Below are 15,398 nucleotides of genomic sequence, written 5' to 3' on the forward strand. Positions count from 1 at the left end.
AAAAAATCAAAAAATTTTTTCTTACCATTAATAGGTAAGAAAAATTACTGACTGTCACTTTGGCGCTTGCGTCGTTCTCCATTTTGTATTTCTCATTTCTTCGCACAGTTTATGCTACTCTACAATTACAATAACGTAACTATACCTTGATCTTTGTCTATATTATATTAAATAAAAATTTGTTCGTTTGTATGACATATCGCATTATGGTGGTTGAGTTTTTTGTGTAGCCTATACTACATCACCTACGGCAATGAGGATTATTTAACGTCATCAATTTATTATTGATATAATTATCAATATTATTAAGTTTGTTTAACAATTATTCATTTATTTTCTAAACAAATTATAAATTATAAATAACCAATAGAATTATTTTATAAGAAAAAACACACCATTTGTGATGGGTAATAATTTTAATAATTAACATTATAATTATTTTAAAAATTTTACTTTTAATCCAATTTGATGAAACTAAAAAAGCGTAAAAGTTTGTGCGCCCAGTGCATTAGCATACCCGCCAAGATCTCACAAAAAATAGTCAGCATGATCATAAGAAGTAGGAAGTCTATTGTTAAAGATGGAGTTATTACGGTAATTCATTCATTTATTTATTATTTACATAATTTATTGATTTAAGAATTAATATAATTTTAAAAAATATGTCTATTTATTTTATCTTTACAGTGTGTTAAAAAAATAATTCTTCCAGATTTTTTAGGATTACTTTTATTCAATAAAGTATAATTGGTTTATTTTGTCAATAATACAAAATAAAAGAAGAAATGACAAAAATATTTTTTAATATTTTTTGTCAATTAAAATTTTTATTTTTTTTTTTTTAAATAATTATTTTATAAAACTATGTTTTATAATTTAATGATAAGCTTAAGTAATTCAACTATTTAAGTTAATTTGAAATATATATTTTTTCGATAATATAGTAATTAATGTTTGCCTAGAAGTTATTTCTCATTTTTTTTATAACTTTTTTACGCATACACGTTATCAGCAATACACCTGAATACATTCTTATCACCTTTTTTCAGTGTATATAATAAATATTTTATCAGTTTACTATGCACCTTTTCATTTTTCATACACAAAAGTAATTTTTAGAATAATTAATTACTCTAAAAAAAAAAAAAAAAAAAAAAACTTAATAAAAAATTCTTTTTAAATCATATTTTATTTTATTGATAAATTAATAAAAATATTTATACAACTGAGTAAATAATTTATGCAAGTGTTAAGTACTATAGATGAAACCAGTATTTAAAGATTATCTGCATTACACGTATGACGTATATATGTCCATTTAACATGTTATTTTTTTTTCTTTAGATAACTTCAAGTTTTTTTTTTATCATCTTATGTCATGAAAAAAATTTGATGTCATTACTAAGCATAATTAATCATAAATATGAATAATACTTAGAGGTTTTTTTTAACTTTTTTTTTGGTAAAGAAAATATGAGTAAAGGTATTTAATTTTGACTGTAAAAGCATCTGCGCGGTCGCAGAACACAACGTAGAGGTTGATTCTCTATCTTGGGGTTTACATACATAATATAAATATATATACATGGGAATATTTATGTATGTGTAAAAGATAGACATATGTAATGCCTAAATAGTTTGAGATAGATGACAAGAGTGAAAAGAGAGGATGGATTTAGAGAAAAAGTGACCGACGGAGAAAGAGAATAAGTATGTACGGTAAAGGGAGAAGATCAAAGCACCCACACTTTCAGGAATTAAAAGTAGTAGAGGGTCGGCAATGCAGTGGTACGTCGTTTTTTCGCGAACAAACACTGTAAATTTTAGTATATAGAAAATTTACGACTGTAAATATGTTATTTGATACAAGCATTTAATTATTTCATTAAAAAAAGCACATTATCAAACAAGCTCAGTGGATTTTTTATTAAAAAATATTTAATGAAGAAGAAATTAATTTTTAAATAATTATTTTTATTATAAATCAGTCATCAGTGATCAGTGACATTTATGGAGGCATTTTTTGGAAGAAAAGTTATTATTATTAATTATAAATAATTAATATTAAATAATTAATATTGCTGGACATCAATTACTGGTCCGGTAAAAAATTAAAGCTTAAAAATGTCTGAAATAAATAAATTAAGTTATAAATAATTGAGAAGAAATTTAAATATTATTTATGGTAATATTTTTTTGGTGAAATTAACTCTATTTAGTGAAATAGAAAAAAAAATAAGACAATGGCGTGTACGTCATCAGAATATCGATTGACAAAATAATAGTTATAATAATAATAATAGTGTTTTTTATTAATAATATATTTATTTGAAAACAGGTGTATTTATAAAGAAGTTAATGAAGAAAGAAGAAAATTAAATACTGGAAAGTTATGAAGCAACTGGCCTGGTGACGACAAAGAACGAAGAGGATCCGGGTCACAGGAACGACATGCGTTCGATCGCAAACGTCGTCGACGGAGTTGCTTTAGCTGTTACTAGTTTGTCTATAACGAACGCGTTAGTAACACAATTGTTGTCGGAGAATTTGTGTTTTGCCTTTTTTATTTTATTTAACAATTTATTCTCTACGAAAATTTGATATTTTATTCATTATTTTAATTTTAATTGGAGTATTTATTAAAATTTATGGGATTTTTTTATTTTGAAAAATTAGTTTTTTTTTTTTTTTTATAAAGAAATTTAATTAAAAATATTATTTATGGAAGAAAAATGTGGAAGAAAATCTCTGAATAATTATGGATGATTGTCAGCTGACTGCTGCAGGCGTAATATTTACTGGCAAAGACTGTCATTGTATAAAAATATCACAATCATTTATTTCTACTCTCGGGTATTTTTTGCTGAAGAAATTAAATCACTGAGTGGCTGATTTTGCTAACCTTGAAATGAAAAAATCAAAAGAAGAAAATTGAATTGTTTAAATAAATCGGATATTTATTTGTGAGCTTTTATAAAAATATTTATTATTTTGTGATGATCTAGCATTTAATTGTTTGTGATAAATGTGCGAGCTGGTGAAAAATAATATAAATTATTTTAAAGAAGACTATGCCACCTTGATAATGTGGATTTTGTACTGTAAAACTAATAAATTAAATGAAGAAAAGTAGAATAAAATAAAATATAAACAAGGGGGTTGTGACCAAGGTGTCATGCCCCCCGGGGCAAAAGGTGGGGCAGAGGGCCTAGATCCCTCTTGTTCTGAGCTCCATGATAATGAAGAAATAACACCTGACATAATAGCACCGTCTTTAAGTCTTTTTCAGAGATGTTACAGGCATTTAAAGGTCAGCCTCTAAAATAGTTTATCATTGAACTCAGATTGATATTTATAACCCAACAATACCAATTTTTTTTATAAGCTTTAATTACCAATATTTATTTTAACCTTGAGCAATCATTGTCTTTATTAATCTCTTATTGCTGGTTACAAAAAAATTATTTTAAATACTGTGGAACAAAAATAGTACCTTGAACTTGTTTATAAATATTTATTAGTTATAAATTTTTATTCAAATCTAATGGAGAAAATAATTGATGAGAAATTGAAAAGTTTCTTGAGTTAAAATAAAAAGTAAATGATATTTGATAACTCTATTTATGAAACCGTACTACGATTATCTATATTATTAAGAGAATAAAAAAAATTTTGTTTCCAGGATATTTATATGATAAAATCGGTTTTTTGCTCTATTTCTAGATGAATAATTGATAAATGATCTTGTGAAAAATTGACATTTTTAAAGAGATAAGCTCATCCCGATGTTACACTCATCGAGACCTTTCATTTGAGTACTCACATCAATTTTTCATATATTTATGTATATTATATATATGTATACATGAAAAATATATAAAAAATGCATGTGGGTACTCAAATGAAAGCTCTTGATGAATGTAACATCGGAATGAGCTTATCTTTAAATTATATTATATCTTTAAAAATGTCAATAGTTAAAAAAAGTATAGTGCAATTTAACATAATTAAGAAATGACCTTGTATCTTGTGAACTATTGACATTTTTAAAGATATAAGCTCATCCTGCTGTTATACTCATCAATACCTTTCATTTGAGTACCCACATCAATTTTTCATATATTTCATATATTTATGTATATCATATATGTATGTATGAAAAATATATCAAAAATGTATGTGGGTACTCAAATGAAAGGTCTTGATGAGTGTAACATCGGGATGAACTTATATCTTTAAAAATTTCAATAGTTAAGAAAGTACAGTGCAATTTAACATAATCAAGAAACTACCTTGTATCTTGTGAAATATTGACATTTTTAAAGATATAAGCTCATCCTGCTGTTATACTCATCAATACCTTTCATTTGAGTACCCACATCAATTTTTCATATATTTATATATATTATATATATGTATATATGAAAAATATATAAAAAATGCATGTGGGTACTCAAATGAAAGCTCTTGATGAGTGTAACATCGGGATGAGCTTATATCTTTAGAAATATAAATAGTTAAAAAATTACAGTACAATTTAACAAAAGTCATTATTTAATAAAGCAAAATTTTATTTATTTCTAGTTCACAAGTTACGGCAGTCACACAGTGACTGCAAGGTTTCTAGTCATTTCTTATTTTTAATTCCTAAATGTTAATATTTGATAAAATAATAAATCAATAAAAATGTATTTTTGTTCCAGAGCTCTGGTGTGGGAGAAGCGAGTGTGTATCATGCATTGGTGGTAATATTTTTGGAATTCTTCGCTTGGGGTTTACTGACGATGCCGATAATATCTGTGCTAAACGAAACTTTTCCGGATCATACATTTTTAATGAATGGTTTGATAATGGGAATCAAAGGACTACTCTCGTTTTTATCAGCGCCGTTAATTGGTGCATTGTCTGACGTTTGGGGAAGAAAATTTTTTCTTCTGATAACAGTCGCTTTCACATGTGCACCAATTCCACTTATGAGTATAAACACTTGGTGGTTCTTCGCAATGATTTCTATTAGCGGAGTTTTTGCTTGTACATTTTCTGTTGTATTTGCATACGTAGCAGATGTTACTGAAGAAAGTCAACGATCTTTAGCATATGGATTGGTAATTTTTTATTTTTATTATCTCCTACTGCTATTTAAGCATTTTTAATTTTATTTCTTCTTTAAGGTATCTGCAACATTTGCAGCAAGTATGGTAATTAGTCCTGCTTTAGGAGCATGGACGATGACCGTTTATGGGGAAAATTTAGCTGTTGCTTTAGCAACAGCTATTGCCGTTCTTGATGTATTCTTTATACTTGTCGCAGTACCGGAAAGCTTGCCTGAAAAAGCTCGGCCACCAGTTCCTATATCTTGGGAACAGGCTGATCCATTTGCGGCTTTAGGAAAGGTAGAATTTATGACAATTAACATTTTTTTAAAAAATAAATTATAAAAAAAATTGACGTAAAAATTAAAAAAAATTAAAAATACAATTTTTTAAAAATAATTTTTTATAATAAATTTTTTTGTTAAAAAAACATTAAAAAATGGTCATGATTGCTAACTTTAATTAAAATTAAGTTAGCTGAGATCTAGAATTTTTTATAGAAATAAATTATGGTAAAAAAAAATTAGAAAAAAAAAAGTTGACTTGTTAAAATTTTAGGAAATTAATAATGCAATTTTTTAAAAATAATTTTTTGTAACAAACTTGTTGAATAAAATTAAAAAATGATCAAGTGACTGCTAGCTTTGATTGGAATTTTTATTTAAATATGAAATATTTCAATTATCATTGCAACATATTCAATTCATATCTTATTAACACATCACAGAACACCTGTTGTAATGATTCATAGTTAGTAAATCATATCTAGATTAGATAATTATTTGGTAAACAAAAAGAAATGTTAAATATATAAAATATTAAATATTAAACACAGAATAATTGATATATTTTATTTATTTAGGTTGGAAAAGATCATACCATATTGATGCTGTGTGTCACAGTATTCTTAAGCTATTTGCCCGAAGCAGGTCAATATAGTTGTATATTTGTTTACCTGAAACTCGCAATGGGTTTTTCAGCTGTAATGGTTGCGGTATTTATTGCCATTGTTGGTATTCTAAGTGTTGGAGCACAAATATTGCTTGGTCCATTAATGAAGACACTTGGTAGTAAACATACAATCATGCTTGGTTTACTATTCGAAATGCTTCAACTCATGTGGTACGGATTTGGATCACAGACTTGGTAATTTTTTTTAATTTATTTTATAATTACAATTTTTACAGTCAGAATTATTATTATTAAAAATAACTAATTTTTTTTTATTATAACTATTTATTGACCGTAACTTTTGAGGTAATCAGGTAATGAATTTAATATCGGATTAACATGTACAAAATAATTTAATATAAAATTAAAACATGCCATCAGTATCAATTAGAGGATGGTTAGAATCCCAGATGATAATAGTTAGTAAATGAAAACTCGATGTTCGATACATCCTTGAAGCTACGTGGCTTTGTTTAGTTTACTTAGCAATCATATTGATTTTTACCGTCTATATTTTACTTGCAGTGTTTACTCATAACTTTAAACATATATCATTTATTATTATTTTACTGATACTCATTAAACTACTTTGTATATTATATTTTTAGATTAAATAATTATAATTTTAATTTAAATTTATAATAATTTTATTTAAAAAATTCAAATTTTTTAATTTTTATTTAAAAATTGAATTTTAAAATTTTTATTTAAAAATTGATTTTTAAAAATTGAATTTTTAATAAATTTAATTATAAAAATTATATTTAGTTTGCAGATATAAATATTAAAGCATCATTATATAAAGTTCTATATAAATACAATAAACGTCGTGAATATTTTTTTATATCACGACTTCCTTCTTGTCAAATGTACAAAAAAAAAAAAAAAAAAAATTACTATCAATATAACCGCAGGCTTTTTTTCAACACAATTTGTTGACTTGGCATTTAATGAAATTTCACGACGTGACATTAATGACATACCATTACCCAACATATGTAAGATAATTCAATCGAATAAAGAGGGTAAAAAAGCAGTCAATAGCAATTAGTAAACTAATAAAATTGTTGATGTTACCTGAAGTCTTGTAAAAAATTTTTCTCAAATAATAATAAGTACTCAAATAATAAAAGTATTAGCTAAATTAAACTGTGGTAGGAGAGTCCTTTATTAGGATATAAATAGAGATTATTTTTTACTCACCAAGTGTAAAAAAATGATAATCAATAGACATTGATGAATATTTTTAAATTATTTATTAAATTACAGTGGAGATAATTTAAAATGAATCAATAATTTTTTTTCTAGGATGATGTGGGCAGCTGGAGTACTTGCATCAGTCTCCAGTATCACCTATCCTGCGATTTCTGCATTCGTATCAATGCATTCAGACGCAGATAAGCAGGGACTAGTTCAGGGAATGGTTACAGGAATGCGAGGTCTATGCAATGGCCTTGGGCCAGCTATGTTTGGTGTTATATTCTATTTATTTCACGTCGATCTCAACGACGAAACGCCGTCACTACCTCTAAAACCTTCTTTTTTGGAAGACAGTAATCAAACAGGAACTACTATACATATAGACGTTGTTCCGCAGGTAAAAAAAATTAATATTTAAGGTAAAAGAGCCAGTTATTGACCCTTGTAATTTTACTCTAATCAAAAAAAAATTTAATGTTCTCAAAAAACCAATTATCTTAAAATTTATAATTGAGAAATGATCTTGTATCTTTTGAACTATTGACATTTTTAAAGATATAAGCTCATCTCGATGTTACACTCATCAAGACCTTTCATTTGAGTACCCACATCAATTTTTCATATATTTATATATATTATATATGTGTATATATGAAAAATATATCAAAAATGCATGTGGATACTCAAATGAAAGCTCTTGATGAGTGTAACATTGGGATGAGCTTATATCTTCAAAAACTTCAGTAGTTAAGAAAGTACAGTGTAATTTAACATAATTAAGGAACGACCTTGTATCTTGTGAACTACTGACATTTTTACAGATATAAGCTCATCCTGATGTTACACTCATTAAGACCTTTCATTTGAGTACCCACATCCATTTTTCATATATTTCATATATTTATGTATATTATATATATGTATATATGAAAAATATATCAAAAATGCATGTGGGTACTCAAATGAAAGCTCTTGATGAATGTGACATCGGGATGAGCTTATACCTTTAAAAATATCAATAGTCGAAAAAGTACAGTGTAATTTAACAAAAGTCATTTTTTTAAATTAAAATAAAAAGTGTCAATAACTGAGTCTTTTACCTTACGATACAAAATTTTATCATTAAAAAAAATTACAATGAGTTAGTTTTAAAGTAAATTAATATTAATTATTAAATTGTTAATCTATCGTTGTCACATAAAGAATGGGTTTCAGTTGGTGCCAGGACCTCCCTTTGTATTTGGTGCATTACTTGTGATATGCGCGCTATTAGTAGCTGCGTTTATTCCTGATGAAACAAGCCCAATGGCAACAGGTCCATTGCATCATCACTCTTCCACATCACGCAGGCCATCTGGTAAATACGCATATCAAAAATGTACGTTACAGGTTTTCCGTTTATTGCTAGAGATGGATGCATAAGCTTCTGGTGGTGGGTTTATTTTTTCATTTTGCCTACTCAAACGTCGGTTTCATTGGTAAAATACATTATGCTCGAGGGCTCATATGCCTAAGTAGATCGAGGTCACTCACGATAAAGATATAAAATAGTACGAGTTATAAATGTCCGTGAATCATTTGCTATTAGTTATTTTTATAACACACGTTATTTATTTATCCTGAAAATTACAATTATTATTTATCTTGTTAACATTCCAAAAATAATCACCCTCTTCCTTTCATTTATAAATACTTCATAGTAACATTCTATGAAAAAATTTACTAAAGTAAAAATAAAATTGGTAATTATTTACAAGTGGAGTCAACCATTTTTATTTTTATTTTTATTTTTTTTTTGAACGAAATTTCTATTTGATTTTATTGATATATTTTTTTTTTAGAAAAATACTTTAAAAAACGAACAAGTTCAAAAACAAAAAAAAAATTAATTATCACAATTTTAACAAATTTTCAAAAAAATTTATGAATTTGGTAGAAAATTGTGATATTTAACTTTTTTTTTTAATTGTTCATTTTTTCATGTATTTTTCAAAAAAAATATATATCACAAATAACGAAAAAAAAAAAAAATAAAGTAGAAATTTTATCCAAAAACATGAGAGCCAAAATTTTTTCTAGCTTTTTAAGGCAAAAAAACTATTTTTTTAAACGAAATTTCTATTTGATTTGATTGATATATTTTTTTTTTTTGAAAAATACTTAAAAAAATGAACAATTAAAAAAAAAAAGTTGATTATCATAATTTTAACAAATTAAAAAAAAAAATTATAAATTTTTTAGAAAATTGTGATATTCAATTGTTTTTTTTTTATTGTTCGCTTTTTAATGAATTTTTCAAAAAAAAATTTATCAAAAAAAGATAAAATAAAAATTTTATCCAAAAATATGAAAGCCAAAATTTTTTCCAACTTTTAAAGGCAAAAAAGCTATCAAAATCTTTATTTTTTCCTTTCACGATATTTTAAATAATTACCAAAATTTATTAAAATAAAAAAAAATTATATCATCGATATAAATTACTACTTAAAAAACTTGTAAGTTAAACTCAGAAGAAATAAACTAATTTGCATGTTATTTTTTAATCATCTACAACTAAATTATTGCTTTATGCTAATTTTAATAATAATAATTTAATTTTACAGTGTGTTGAATTGTTTCTTTATTAAAGATAAAAAATAATTTTATTTTACCTTGCAGGTTTATCATTGGACGTTCATTTTGAACCGGAAAGAATCGTCAGTGGTCGTAGTAAAGTAGGACCACTGTCTCCTCTAGTCGACAACTGCAATTCAGCAGCTCTCTAGCCATTTTTTCCGGTATTCCGGCAAGTTGTCAATAATAAACATAGAGAAAAGGCCTATGCTGCCAATTAATCGAAGGTTGTAGGGACTTTCAGGCTTTTTAAAGTCCATCTCTGTGTTTGATATAGAGATAAATGAAACAACAACATCAGCAACAATAAGAAAAAAAGAGTTACAAGGATATTTTGTTGTCTTTCGCGTAAATCAAAAATCAACATCATTGAAAAATATATTTAATGAAGAACGGAGAAAAAAAAACTAGTTGTGTAATTGAGTATGTAATTTTAATCGCGATTGACTTTAAAGTTCTCCATTGACTGAAAAATATTGTAAAGAAAAATTATAAATATAAATTAATGATAATAATAGTAATAATCTAAAATTAATTATAATAATAAATAGCTGTGTGATTAACTATTTGTTAATCATAATTAGCTTCTGCCGAGTGCACAAATAAAAGGACTTGCAGCAGTTATTTCAGTGTAAACGATAAAAATAAGTTTAACGCCATTGCAAGAGAAAAAACAGTATTTTCACATAGTTATAAAAATTAAAAAAAAATTGAATTTTTATTAATTTAAAATCTCCGTAGAATTTTGTTAATTGACTGCGAGCTTTTGGTATCGCGTTATTATTTGTAACCGCACTTTTTAACTTCATACTCGACGAACCAAAGAGAGACGATCATTGATTTTATTTTTTATAAATTTATTTAAGTATTTATTTATTTAAAAAAAATACATTCAAACAATTTTTTAACGTATGATTGTGAATTAATTAATTAATGATGCAATAATATACATATTAAGGTAAAAGACCCAGTTATTGACACTGGCCTGGTTATTGACACTTGCAATTTTATTTTAATTAAAAGAAAACAAATCAACTCTAATAAATTAATGAATACTAGCAACCTTGTAGTCACTGTGTGACTGCCGTGACTTGTGAACTATAAATAAATAAAATTTTACTTTATTAAATAATGACTTTTGTTAAATTGCACCGTACTTTGTTAACTATTGACATTTTTAAAGATATAAGCTCATCCCGATGTTACACTCATCAAGAGCTTTCATTAGAGTACCCACATGCATTTTTGATATATTTTTCATATATACATATATATAATAATATAAATATATAAAATATATGAAAAATTGATGTGGGTACTCAAATGAAAGGTCTCGATAAGTGTAACATCGGGATGAGCTAATGTCTTTAAAAATATCAATAGTTCACAAGATAAAAGGTCATTTCTTTATTATATTAAATTACACTGTACTTTTTTAAATATTGATATTTTTAAAGATATAAGCTCATCTTGATGTTACACTCATCAAGAGCTTTCATTTGAGTACCCACATGCATTTTTGATATATTTTTCATATATACATATATATATATAATATATATAAATATATGAAAAATTGATGTGGGTACTCAAATGAAAGGTCTTGATGAAAGTAACATCGGGATGAGCTTATATCTTTAAAAATGTCAATAGTTCACAAGATACAAGGTCATTTCTTAATTATAAATTTTAAGAAAATTGGTTTTTTGAGAACATTTCATTTTTTTAATTAAAATAAAATTGCAAGTGTCAATAACTAGGCCAGTGTCAGCAACTGGGTCTTTTACCTTATTTAAAATATAAAAAAAAATTAATTTTAATGATTTTTAATTTCAAATTTTTAACTTCTAAAAATTTTTATCAATTTTTTTTCCTCACTTTAAAATCTCACTTTTTAAAAACTAAGCAATTAATTTGCAAATATATTAAAAAAATGTTTATCACCAAACTTTTAACAAATTTTTTATTTCTTCACACATAAAATCTTTGTTATTATTTTACCTTCAATCATATCACTTGTTCACAAATTTATTACGAAAATTTTTATATAAAGTAATTTTTAAGCAAAAAATTGAAAGAAAAATCCAAAAAAAAAATAGTTAAAAAAATTCAATAAATTAAAAGTATTTATAACGTTTATAATTATTAATAATAAGTGCTCAATCAATCTCTGAGACAATCAAAGATTGTACAATTATTGTTTGTTATCTTTTCAATAATTTTCACGATTGTTTTTTAAAAAAAAAAAACATTTTTTACTTGAATTCTCTCTCTCTCGTCGATGATAAAGGACAATCGTGCGAGTTCTTGATCATAAAGCCAAAGCCAGTTTTAAATAATTTTTTTAAGTCGGACCACAAACCCCTACATTAATTATTACATAAATGAAAAATGAAATAAGTAATGCCTTGGCAAATGTATAAATAAAAATGGGAATCGATCTTGTCAATTCAATGAAATAAAAATAAAATTAACTCAAAGAACTCTTGTGTCGGCATTTACAATTTCTTAAAGCTCGGAATAAATTATCAAGTAAAATAATTCAACTCCTGGTGAGTTTATTATAAATATAATCGTGAGAAAAAAATTATACAAATTGATTAAATGAAAATGTATTATTTTTTTTTAATACACCAAGAAATCTTTGAGTGTTGAGGAGTGTACAAGTCAAAATAAAAATAATTGACTTTATGTATCATAAGATTTATAAAATAAATTACAAATATCGATAATCTATGTTTTTACGCAAGTTAATTCACGTAATTGTACTGTAATTACGTATTAAATTGATTCATACGAAAATAATAAAATAAAACTCATGAGTTGAAAATAAAAAAGTTCAATGAGTGAGACGTAATTAAAGTGATACAAGAAAAAAAAAACTAAAGCATTATAAGTAAGGACAGAAGATATGGATGCATAGCTGTTTAATAAAATTAGAGCTCGATTTATCATTGAGAAAAAAAATTGTATATGTATGATGTATGACTGCATCAATAAAAAATTATTTTTAAGATAAAGGAACAGTAAACTTGTTTTTATTATTAATTTTTTTTTTATAAAAATTGTTCTTTTTTTTTTTAGTTAGATTTTTTTGCAGGTAAGATTTATTATTTACAAAATATTAGTAGAAAAGAATTTTATCAGGTAATTTTTTTTTTTTATAATTGATACGTCATGTATTTTATGTTAGATTTATAGTATTGGTATTTGGTGACATTGTCACAAGAGCAGAGCCGCTTTGTTGCCAAAGCTCTATCGCTTTGTTGACTATCATTTCAGACGTTTCCTCGTTTATCTAAAAAAATTTTTTTATTTTATTATGTTAAACGTTTTGCAGAAATTTTTCTTGGAACTTACGTGTGAAATTGTGTCCAATACACAGTCTAAGCTATCACAATTCAATAGGAATCGTCGAAGAGTTATAAAAATAACAGCAGCAACAAATGCAAGAATTTTATAAGCTCCAACTGCTATTTTATCCCAAATTCTAAAAAATATTAAATAGTTATTTAAAAATATATTGGTGTATTTATTGTAGAGTAAATAATTCAATGAAAATCAAGTTACCCGACATGTAAAAATTTTTAGAATTTTTTTAATTGAAAAAATTGTTAGAAAAAAAATATTTAAATGACTAAATCTTGGGAATTGCAACTTTCGCTGATTTATTTCAGATTCACCAGAAAAATCTTATGGTTAGCATCCTCGTCTCGTTTTTACAAATTCAATAGATGTAATAGAGTAAAACAGCATATTCATAATCTCAAACATTTTTTTAAATTACAATATTAACAACTTGTTTAGATTTCTTTTAAATACCATTCAAATTAATAAATTAATGTCTATCTGTTTAGTCATTTAAATATTTTAAATATTAATAAAAAAAAATTTCTATTTGTAAAAAACTTGAAAAATTCTAAGTGCAATTTTTAAAAAATATTTTTTAGTTCTAATTTAATTAATGAAAAAAAAATTAAAAACTTCGACTAACTTTAGTATCATAATAATTCATCATACTTAGGGAGAGATCCGTCACAAATAGTTTCGGCAAAACAGGAACAGAACCATCGATCGAAAGGAATATTATTAAATACTTCAAACTGTAACAAATGTTCATAAAGATCTGAATCTTCTTTTTCTAGAAGCGCCAGAGTACACTCTATTAATCTTCCAACGTCATTATAAAATTTATCAACATGATCCAAAAATCCACTTAGCAGCCAATAAATATCTATTTTTTTTTCATACTCCTGGTCGCCATCCATGATATGCCAGAGACTTTCAGCCATTCTATTCATTGCTCTAAATAAAAAATTATCTATTATAATAACTAAATTAATTACTAATAACTAAAAATTAAATTAATAACTAATTCTATTTATTATTATTTAAAACTACTTATATTTTTTACCTAAACAATGAGGACTCTAACTGAGAGTTTATGTCCAACTTAGCTCGCCTCTTTCTCAATAACCACATGATAAGTAATGTTTGATGAGGTTTAGAATTTTCATCAACTATTTTAGTAACTCTTAATGCCTTTTCCAAGTCATGAAATTCTTTTTTTCTTTGCGTGGCCACAAAATCATGACTTTCTGTATAAATTGGCGTAATATCGAACAATATTTTCCATAAAAAATTTCTGTGGATTACAGGTACTGTGAATCGGAGACAAAATTGTTTTAACTTTGCTTTATCAAATGGTTGTTCTTTTAATAAAATTTCTAATGACTTTTTCTCTTCAACGCTGCGAAATCCTACCTATAAAATTAATTAAACTGTCATAACGCTCAAATTAACAAATATTATAAATTTTTTTAGAATTTTATAGCAATGAAATTATCATAAAAAAAACTCTAAGTGTGAAAATTAATAAAAAATTATTTAAAAAAATTTTTAGGAGCATTTTTTTAATGACATTAAAATTAGCAGTTACTTGACACCATTTTTTTATTTTATTTAACAAAAAAATTTGTCCTAAAAAATTGCATTTTTAATTTATTAAAATTTCTACATGTCAATAATTTTTTTTGCCATAATTTATTTGTTACAAAAATTCTTAAAATTATTAAATATCTTCTAAATTAATTTTCATATTTTTTATCATAATTGATTTGTTATAAAAATTAAAAAAAATCATCAGCTGACTTCTGTATTAATTAATTTAATAACTGTCATTAATAGTTATTTTATAAAATTAAAAAAATAAAATAATACTCACTTTTTCATAATATGAGGAACGAAAATTTCTTTCATCAGCCATAATTTTTTATAATTTATTTCATGAAAATCAATAGTTACTTATATATATATATATATATATGTATTTAATAATAACTGTTGCTAATTATATATTATACAGTGTTATAAGTTATAACAAATTAACATTGTACAGTGATCACCATTTATATAATGAAGGATGTGTCATTTTTGTTGATACAAATAAAAACAGATATTTTCATCAATTTACTTCCACACACTGCCACTGACAAGAACTGATGCGCAAAGAGCTTTAGCGCAACATTATGTTAGCGCGAG

General features: G+C 25.1%; 2 protein-coding genes across 9 annotated transcripts; one reads left to right on the top strand and one right to left on the bottom strand.

The window, feature by feature from the left end:
- Positions 1–144: 144 nt before the first annotated feature.
- On the top strand, positions 145–10,135 carry LOC123265438 (hippocampus abundant transcript 1 protein). 7 transcript variants are annotated; one of them, XM_044729206.1, is made up of 7 exons: positions 145–594; positions 4,704–5,105; positions 5,172–5,393; positions 5,956–6,239; positions 7,353–7,641; positions 8,448–8,622; positions 9,903–10,135. In XM_044729206.1, the coding sequence occupies exons 1-7, from the start codon at positions 469–471 to the stop codon at positions 10,007–10,009; spliced, it is 1,605 nt and encodes a 534-aa protein (XP_044585141.1). In that variant the 5' UTR covers positions 145–468; the 3' UTR covers positions 10,010–10,135. The 7 variants fall into 7 exon arrangements, with proteins under 7 accessions (XP_044585141.1, XP_044585143.1, XP_044585147.1 ...); XM_044729208.1 differs by having other exon boundaries at positions 150–594; positions 8,460–8,622; XM_044729212.1 differs by lacking the exon at positions 145–594 and adding an exon at positions 2,688–3,310 and having other exon boundaries at positions 8,448–8,676.
- A 2,846-nt stretch (positions 10,136–12,981) lies between these two features.
- On the bottom strand, positions 12,982–15,281 carry LOC123265452 (TBC1 domain family member 7). 2 transcript variants are annotated; one of them, XM_044729239.1, is made up of 5 exons: positions 15,263–15,281; positions 14,272–14,621; positions 13,878–14,162; positions 13,218–13,347; positions 12,982–13,155 (listed from the first exon to the last, which is right to left on the bottom strand). In XM_044729239.1, the coding sequence occupies exons 1-5, from the start codon at positions 15,263–15,265 to the stop codon at positions 13,042–13,044; spliced, it is 882 nt and encodes a 293-aa protein (XP_044585174.1). In that variant the 5' UTR covers positions 15,266–15,281; the 3' UTR covers positions 12,982–13,041. The 2 variants fall into 2 exon arrangements, with proteins under 2 accessions (XP_044585174.1, XP_044585173.1); XM_044729238.1 differs by lacking the exon at positions 15,263–15,281 and adding an exon at positions 15,082–15,256.
- Positions 15,282–15,398: the final 117 nt, after the last annotated feature.

Source organism: Cotesia glomerata, linkage group LG5, assembly GCF_020080835.1.
Source record: "Cotesia glomerata isolate CgM1 linkage group LG5, MPM_Cglom_v2.3, whole genome shotgun sequence".
Lineage (NCBI taxonomy): Eukaryota > Metazoa > Arthropoda > Insecta > Hymenoptera > Braconidae > Cotesia > Cotesia glomerata.